The 9,528-nt window shown below is 39.8% G+C and overlaps 2 protein-coding genes across 2 annotated transcripts; both read right to left on the reverse strand.

The window, feature by feature from the left end:
* Positions 1-69: 69 nt before the first annotated feature.
* LOC148060879 (uncharacterized) lies at positions 70-3,067 on the reverse strand. Its single transcript, XM_087780068.1, has 10 exons — positions 3,027-3,067; positions 2,343-2,512; positions 2,157-2,275; positions 1,448-1,556; positions 1,203-1,381; positions 790-878; positions 649-717; positions 463-567; positions 329-403; positions 70-265 (listed from the first exon to the last, which is right to left on the reverse strand). Exons 2-10 carry the CDS (start codon positions 2,447-2,449, stop codon positions 107-109), a joined length of 1,011 nt encoding a protein of 336 aa, XP_087636194.1. The 5' UTR covers positions 2,450-2,512; positions 3,027-3,067; the 3' UTR covers positions 70-106.
* A 1,100-nt stretch (positions 3,068-4,167) lies between these two features.
* LOC148060880 (V-type proton ATPase subunit C 1-B-like) lies at positions 4,168-6,459 on the reverse strand. The gene is made up of 9 exons (XM_087779721.1): positions 6,371-6,459; positions 6,215-6,306; positions 6,052-6,147; positions 5,930-5,998; positions 5,314-5,406; positions 5,166-5,253; positions 5,013-5,110; positions 4,824-4,953; positions 4,168-4,740 (listed from the first exon to the last, which is right to left on the reverse strand). Exons 1-9 carry the CDS (start codon positions 6,455-6,457, stop codon positions 4,621-4,623), a joined length of 873 nt encoding a protein of 290 aa, XP_087635847.1. The 5' UTR covers positions 6,458-6,459; the 3' UTR covers positions 4,168-4,620.
* Between the last annotated feature and the right edge of the window lie 3,069 nt (positions 6,460-9,528).

Raw genomic sequence — 9,528 nt, forward strand, 5'->3', positions numbered from 1 at the left:
AGAAGCATTTAATGTCATTTTCACACATTTGTCATTGCTTCTCATCTATACTAACATCAGGTGCATCACAGGCAGGGGTGTGTTCAGGGAGCTACTGTCGCACTTCTCACAGTGCTACAGTCATAGGTCGTATGATGAGGCTAAGTTCTGTAGGAACAGGAGGAGGGACAAATCTCTCCTCCCTAAGTAGACGCAGCAACAGGTCTTCAGTGTCCTGAGGCCAGCGGTAAACCTGTGTGTTCTGAAGCCAACCAGGCACATCCCTCTGTTGAAAGATAAAGTCTTTAGATCTGAATGTAATAATAATAGGTCGGCGTTGATTTATGACCTGTGTTGCGTTGAGGAAGAGCACTGGAATGAATCTGTAGTTCAAACTGCCTTGTTGAATGAATTCCTGCTGCATCTGCAAAAACACAACTAGCTAATTAACCAACATCCACAAACAGGACATTGAACTCCTACCATTGTGTGTATATATTTGGTTTGTAGTGCGTCAGGATCCTTTCCAGAGCCCTCAATGTCGGCTTTATATTTGGGACTGACCGCGACGATTATGAGGGTGGAGGGCTTATTGCAAAACGTACATTAAACATTAAAACATTTTACATTTTATAAAGAAGAAAATGAGTTATATACAGTATAACATACATCTTTCAAGAAACTGTCCTGCCAACTGTTGACGTCCATTCGTCTCACAGGGCTGTCCAGGAAATCGATCTAGGAAGTAACAAGCGGGAATTTGGATGACGTTAAAAAAAGGCTCCAGGTACGTGAAGTAAAGGAACTTACAGCCGGCTTGAAACGTTGTTTAGTCAGGAATTCTACAAGAGGAACCATCTCTTGTGAGGAGTCTGAAGAGTAGGTTATAAAAATGTTTCCTGAAAAATATATGCAAATGTTTCTGGTTTTAGTATTAGCTGTGGCTAACTACAGGATTGCACTATTGAATGTATACAAATATGTTAAAATGAAATGCTATTACCTACTGTTCATTCTACCAACACTCTAGAACTCTTTTTATCAAAAGTTCAGGAGGATATAAATACTGTCATAATGTTATCGCAAGTTAGCAAATTCGTTTTTGATAAGAGAGATTAAGATGATTTTTTAAGAACATTCAGAATCAAATATACTGCAGGGGTTGTTTCATTTAAAGAGAGCAGTTCATTATTGCTATAATACATTTCTGCAGTGTGACTCACGACATTCATTTGGAAGACTGATCGTCCTTCTTTTCTCTCGTGGATCTGCTAGAGGCGACGCAGCACAGATCGCCATGCCGACCTCCGACACCACATCCGCAGGCGGGACAGAAAACTGCGGGACGTTTACCGACACACATCCCCAGTCTGTGCTCCTGAAGCTGTCGCAGGAATGAATCCTGACCACAGTGAATATAAAAATTAAAACATACTTACTCAAACATAATCTGTCAATTTGGAATTACCAGTTGTGATGCTCAGCCCACTGGTGAGAGACATCAGCTGGTGGTTGAGCATAGTTGTGTTTTTTCTCTGTAGGAGGACGACCCCTAAAAACCAGGGGTTGCTGATGAACTGAGGATGAAATACAAGAGGATGACACACTGATAGTATCAGATGCACTACAGCAGCACAGGGCTGGCTTGTTAATGAACATCTGAGAGGGAAAAGTAAAGAGAATTAAGTTAAAAATGTTCTCAACAAGGAATAATTGACAGAAGTCCTTTAACATAAAGAGGTGAATTTAATGACCTCAAGATCATTAACAGATCAGTAAATAAATCAGTAGAATGTGTGTTTCAGCAGAACACAGATGATGACAAGTTTTTGTTTTTTCTTTAAAAAAAGTATAATAATTAAAATGCATTTTATGAGGTTTTTATTAAGTTCAAAAAGGTTTTAGTTTTTTTAGTTGAATAATTATTTAGCAGAGTAAACAACAGTCAAATACAAATGGAACTGGAACTCAAACATGCAATAAGAATTGACGAACTTCAGCTGACTGTATGAAAGTACCATGAAAATATGCACAAGAAATGTATCTATTTTTTCAATTACTGGTATATCTCTCAGACAGTAAAGTTCTTGGCTTGTGGCTAATAATTTGCAGGTTCAATCCCAACTCCAGCTTCGGTTGCCTTTCGATACGTATAAACATAATTCATAATTATTTACCATGGTGGGGATATTGTGAAGGAAGAGATGTCCTGTAATCGTTAAATTCTTCGTCAGATCTCAGAGGCAAAGGGAGTTCCAGATCCTCTCCGGGATCATTTTTAGGCAGATTTTTGCTTCTGAAAAAAAAAAAAACTTATATTGCTCTCAATATTTACAAATGTGAATACAGAAAGTTTGAGCTACCTTTGAGTATATCTCAGCAGATCTCCTGGTTCCAAACTGCATGACAGTCCTCTGGCCGTACAACTTGAGCAACATTCTGGATGTTTGTGATGAAGACTCATGCTCATGCATCTGCTGTCTCTCCCTCCCCTGCAGCTGCTTTATAGGCTGCACTGAATCTGCTGCTCCACCTTTTTTCACATTTTCCGTAAAAGGTTCACATTGAGAAGTGATATTTATATTTATTTACCATGATAGTTTTACATCTAAAAGTTTTTTATATTTTATATATATATGGAAATTGCATCCAAAACATTGAATGCCATAGTTTGACCCAGTTTTAAACAACCTGTCTCACTGTAAACATTTAATTGTAAATATATATATTTATAAATATATATATATATATATTTGTTATTAAATGTTGAATCCCAAAGTTTGACCCAGTTTAAACAACCTGTCTCACTGTAAACATTTAATTGTAAATATATATATATATATATATATATATATATATATATATATATATATATATACAGTGAGACAGATTGTTTAAACTGGGTCAAACTATGGGATTCAATGTTTTGGATGCAATTTCCTGTTATGAAAGTTTTTTCTTTATTTTGGATCAGCAGAAGAATTTTGGATTAAACAAAACACTCGACTTGACTTCTATTACAAGAGGAAATATGTTTTTTTACTAACCTGATGATGATGACGAATGCACAAGAAGGAAATCAAGAGACAATGACCTCTGTGTTTCAGAATTCTTTACAGTCCTGCGGTTGCAGAGGCTTGTGTGCTTCCATCGGTTATATGCAAATCTTCGAAAATTTGCCTGCGTCCAATTGGTGCAGCAGTGTTTGTGTTGAGCCAGCTAAGCCAGAAAGTGAATCACACTCTTACACCTTGTGCTGTAGGTGTGAATGTTTTTCTACCGCACCAATGTAAAAAGAAAGCTTAGTTTAGAAAACAACACCCCATGTCACTTTTTGTCAAGAAGACATTTGATTTGCATGAATACTGCTGAGTCAGGTTGAGCCTGAGGGGAGTGTCTTTCATTTCAGCTTTAATGTCCTATAATGCACTAAAGAAGTTAAAGCTAGTATACAAGAGCAAAATTACATTTTTTTTTCCAATTGTCACTCTGTAGTTGAACGGCTCTCAAGTACATAAAGCCCAAAATACATATGTATAAAATCCCCGTATTCAACAGATAATCGCTTTTAATTCCTTAATTAGCTCATTCTGGGTGGAAAATATGTTCACAGGTAATGTATTACATAATGTCTTACATAATATTATTTGAATATAACAACCATCCTGTCATGACGATTGATTAAAAATAACATTTTTATCATTCTCCTTAACTTTATTTAAATGATTTTCTAATGGCAGAATTGGATTTTATGTTGTAGAAGGTTTTCCGATTTCGAGGAAGGGAAGGGAGTTTTTGTAAAAATATATGTTTTTGACAATAAATTAAAATTGATTTTGCAATAATCAAATAGTCTTAATTAAAGGAATTATCATAATTAAAAAAAAAAAGTAACAAAAATAGAAAAATTAAACTCATTTTCTTACTATCTTATTAGTATCATGAGTATCATTTTAATTATCAATTATTTTAATGTTGCTTTAAAAGGAGAATTTCGAATGGATATTATGTTCACTGTTGATTTTATGTAAGTAAGTAAGTAATTTTTATTTATATAGCGCATTTCCAGACCAGGGTCACAAAGCGCTTAAACAATCAAAACAATATTCAATAAAGTATAGATTTTAAAGATCAAGATAAAACTGATAACACAACAGGAGTTCCAGAAAATCAAGGAGACTTTCATGATGAATAAAGATATGTGTTTTTACATTAAATCATTGTGTCATTCACAACACAACAACATTACACTTTTAAACAGATTCTAACACCTTCAAACTCTTAATGAAATCTGATGTCAGTCAAAAACATTTTATGGCTTTCGTGAAATAAGCAGATAACATCTTTACACAAAATACTTTTTTTACATGATGATCTGAAGCCGGAAAGTCACTGACGTGTTTCTTTCACACTGTCTTCAGTGATTCTCACAACTCAGATGAAGAAAGATCTTCATCGCGACACTGATTTTTTGTGTTTCTGTATGAAAAGACATGTGGCCCTAGTTCACACCGGTTTTACAAATAAACTGTAAATGTGTGGTTCTGTTTGTGAAGATGTTGTGCAGTGTTGCTTGAGTTAACTTGTTATTTATTTATAAAAACAGTGTCTTTGACAGTCAGTGTCCATCTTGACGGTCGCTCACAGGTCCGATCCTGTCTTTGCGTCTGATTGGTCGACCTCCAGCATCGTGGTGTTGACGTGGTAGCAGACATAGGAGAAGTATTCTTGTGGACACAAGCCTGGAATGTCACAGCTCACCTGTGGACCAGAATCATGAGGCACGTTTCAACCAGAACCAGAGATGGATCTGACGCTCTCGCTTCCCCTCGTCATGCTCTCACCTCTGCCTTGCTGAATCTGGCGGTGGGGTCCAGGTGCATGAACAAGGAAGCTAGTTCTTCCCGAAGCTTCTGGGAAGTTTTGCGGTCCGACTGCATCACGAGGGCCTGGTAGTTGACAGGAAGTCCATATCTGGCGAGAAGATGGTGTGAACAACAAGGACCTCTACGACAGAGTGGACAAGTACGGACCTGAGCACCGACTCCACAAACACTCGGAGGGCTTTGAGGTGGATCCAGGTCAGGAAGAGCTCGCTCAGGTTCACCATCAGCCAGCGTGTGAAGAACCCCTGCAGAGAAGGAGAAACTGAAACAAGGCTCACACGAGAACCATCAGTGACGTACTTGTTGTTCCATCTTCTGCATGATGAGTTGCTTTAGCTCCTGCAGCTGCTTCTCCTCCAGCTCCATGCTGTGCTCTCGCACCACAAACCTGCCAGAGAAGACCACGTCACCGCCTTGACCCCACACCACGGTTCTGGTTCAGGCTCACATGTTCCTCTGGGCGCTGGCCTTGAAGTCACACACGGCTTTTCGGAAAAGCGTCACTGTAAAAATACCTGCGTCCTCGTTCTCGAACAGTTTCCTGGAAGACAGTCAGAGAAATAAGAGATCAGCACTCACAAGCACGGCTGTCTCAAATTAAACTGGCCACAAGAGGTCAGTAGTTTCTTATGTACTTCTTTGACAAATTTAATTAAATATTCATTGTTAAATGTGTTTTCTGGGGTAACATTGTGAATTTGGGTCAACATTTAATATAATGTTTGACATTTCTGAATTTATTTATTTCTGAAGTTGAATAAAAAAAGAGTCCCTTACTGTGCCTCCACTTATAAAAACGCATAATAATATATGTAAGGTCGCAGAATATCATGTCAAGTTTGAAACCCCTGCTTTGCGAAGCTGTTTAATATGACTAGAGACAAAAAGGAAAATATTTCTATATATTTTCATCTCTCGGCTATTTTACTTTCTGATGTCTTCTAACCACTAACAATGGAAATTTAGTTTAAAAAATAACTGTCATTTGAATGCCTAACTAAACAATTGTATCGTTTTTCTTTTCTACACACTGAAGTACAGGTGTGACTTCTAACTACACTCACCTGCTGGAGCGTGGAACCACAAACTCTGACAAGGACTCGTAGGTTTGCTCCCATTGGGCGTAGTTCCCCCTGTGGACACCAGGTGGTCAGGTTACGTCATCACGCGGTCAAAAGCAGCACACCTGGACGTGACCACCAGCAGCGTGGTCAGGTACTCCGAGTCCACCAGGTCGCCTCTCTTCACAATTTCGTTCAGTCTGCACGTTTGTAAATTCCTCCTGGGAAAAACAAACATCCGGCTTAAATAAAAAGTGTTGGAACCATCGGATAAGAACCATCACCCACTCTGACTTCAGCTGTCGACACTGCAGCTCGCCTTTCAACTTGGTGTACGTCGTGTGTCTGGACTTGAGCTCGGTCTCCAGCTGCGACACTTCCTGACACGCGTACATCCATCAGTAGAACACAACTAAAAACACACATACACGCTCGTGGCCGTACCTTCGCGATGATGGACACCAGGCTGCGGATCGGCTGCGAGGTCGGGTACTTGGCTTTGTCCCAGTGGAACTTTGTCACGTGACTCATCAGGTCCACTTTCACAAAGACATGTAGCACAGGTCAGACACCACGCATACATGGAGCTTCATGTTTGTTTGAGGGTTACCATGGTAACCACAGGGCAAATACACTACACTAATTATTTAAAGACAGTAGTGCAGGTTCCACACACACACACACTGCTAACTTGTACACACAAGATTATACACATCATATGATCTCTTACACACACAAGTAATAATTCCTTGTGACCCTGAAGGCATCAAAGAATCCCTGTGAAGGTCGCTGCTGCATTTGTATTTAATCAATGTGTCATTTTGGACATGTTGTTATTGCCCAGATAAACGTAAAGTCCAGGGGCAGACTCTGGCCCGCTTGGTGAATTTTAGGGTCCACAAATATTGTGACTTAAAGCTTTGTGTTGATATGTGACAATGACTATCACAGAGGTCAACATGTCAACCATGACTTCAAGTGCACAGAAAACTCAAGAATGCAACACAACAAAAGCGACATGCGATGGAGTAGCATCACTTCAAACCATGAATACCCCTCAGAGTGGTCACGTGTGCTTTTAACTGTAAGTCCCTCTTCTTCTTCCTCACACTGTGGCCTGGACAACAACACACCAGGATCATCGTCATCTGTTTGTTTACAAATCGTCACAGGTTTTTTTTCATAGATAATAGACCTGTTGTCTTCAGCCGGTGTGTACTTACTTACTGATCTCTCACACAAGTAATTAACACTAGTTTGTGTGTCAGTGTTTTTATTTGTCTGTGGTATTTGTGCGTGTGTAAATAGGTGTGTCACTGTGTGTGCGTGTACCTCTGTGTATGATTGTGTGTAAGCGTGTGTGTGAATAGAAGTGTGTATATCTGTGTGTATGTGTGACATGTGTATGGGTTTTTGTGTATCTGTTCCTGTGTGTCTTCCTTTATGTGCATTCGTTTTTGTTTGCGTGTGTCTGTGTCTCTTTGTGTGCTTGTGTACAGTAAATGGGTGAGTCGTTGTGTGTGTCTGTGTAATTGTGTGTATCTGTGTATATTTATGCGTCACTGTGTGTGGGAGTTTTTGTGTGTGAGTGTGTGTCTGTGTGCATGTGTATCTGTGTTAGTGTGTCTCTTTCCACTTTCCATGAACAATCATTTAGTTGTGCTTGTGTGAATGTGTGTTACTGTGTGTGTATATGTGCGACTGTGTGCATGTCTATGTTTTTGTGAGTATCTTAGTGTGTGTCTCTATTTGTGTGAGTGTGTTTGTGTGTCCCTGTGTGCCGGTGGTGGTGTGTATGTGAATGAGTGTGTCTGTCTCTAGGACTTTGTATTTCTGGATGTGTGTGTCTGCATGTCTGTGTGTTTGACTCGTTGTGTTGGACTTTGTGTGTATGTGACTCACATCCGTTGGCTAGCACGTCCTCGTCCTTCTGGTCACTGGTCTGGGCCGTCAACTCTCTCAGACACTGACATGTTCTTTTCAGCACGCTGAGGGAGAGAAGTGGTCAGAAGGTCTGGGAGAGACTCAAAGTAGAGCACGAGTTCACTTGTTGCAGCGAAGTGTCTTCAGCTGAATATGCAGAGAACTCAAGTTCAGGAGGAAACTGAGCTTCATCTGCACTTCAACATGCATTAGTCATGAGTGAGAGACTCAGCTCCATTTCTGCTCTTCATCAGAGAGAAAGCTGCTCCTTAAGATACAAGTGTGAGATTAAACAATGACTTTCTTACCTCTCTGTAAAGAGGTCCAGCTTGGCCATTTCATCTGACACTTTGAGCAGACTGTCCAGAATTCCCACCTGACGCCAGAGAGCACACGTTCATCATCTGTTTCTCATGCTAGACTGCAAAGATGATCATGTGGAACTCTGAAGAAGTTCAATCAAACTATGATTGGTAACCATGGCAACACACCAAACGAGTCAGTGGAAATGTCTTATCTGTGGCAGGCAACACGAGCCTCAGAGTCTTGATCAGAGAAGGACACCAGAGCCAGGTGTTGTTTCCGACAATAAAAAAAAAGTTGCCACTCACCTTCAGATCTGGAATTTGGAACCTGCAGCATGAGGCGGATTTGGTTTTGGCAATGATGCGTTTGAGTTTCTCCACACTGGCTGACGTCTTCTTGTCCAGCGGGACAGAAATCATCCACACGTCTGTCATGTTTGACCTCTCAGTTTGGCACTGGACGACTCAAGATCCCCGAAAAGAGCAACAGGAAGAGCTGTTGGTCCAAACATTAACCATCATTGTCGTTCCTCTCCACTCACTCAAATGAAGTGAAATCATCATGAACGACGGCGGTCCTACCTGCAGGTCGTCCTCATCAGTCACTGCCCCGTGAGAGAGTCTGAGCAGCTTCACCTGACACTGCTCTGACTTCAGGTATCGCCACGTTATATCACTCCACACACCGACATCAAACAAGACTAACACAACAAGTGTGTTTATGCTCCGGTGTAATTTACTCATTTACTTTATCTGTTTGTTCCTCTTTCAACAACTGATCATAGATCAACGTTGCTGTTGACATTTAACCTCTCAGCTGTTCTTCACTTGTTAATTGTAATGTAAAAATGCTTCATTACAGTTTTAAAGAATTTATTCTGATGGGCGGCAATTTATAGTTATTGAAACTTATCATTTGTCAAGTGTTTTAAGAGTTTACAGAGCTACATTTAGGCTTTTGTATTTAATGTGTACCTTTTCAGAATTGTGTGACAGCTTTGTGTAGTGTTTCATTTTCCTATAACACATTTAAAACAAATGTATAAAGAACACAATATATATATATATATATTTTAATATTGTGGATCTGTTGTAAATAATACTTCTTCCTCCGTTGTGTGGGTTTTTTTATGGGGGGGGGGGGGGGAGTGGAAGGTTGCATCCCCTTATTTTTAAAGTTGTTTTACATTAAATTGATAGATACATTTCCCGGCTAGGAATTCCATGTTTTCTTCTTCATATTCAGCCAAATAAATGAGATTCTGATTCTGATCAATGGCAACAGCGATGTTCGCTCTCGTGCGGAACCAAAAACACAAACGTTCCTGTTTCTCACGAACACAGCTCCAGTGGGACCGTCATTTCCTGTTTTCA

This window comes from Callionymus lyra, chromosome 18 (genome assembly GCF_982586985.1).
Source record: "Callionymus lyra chromosome 18, fCalLyr1.hap1.1, whole genome shotgun sequence".
NCBI lineage: Eukaryota > Metazoa > Chordata > Actinopteri > Syngnathiformes > Callionymidae > Callionymus > Callionymus lyra.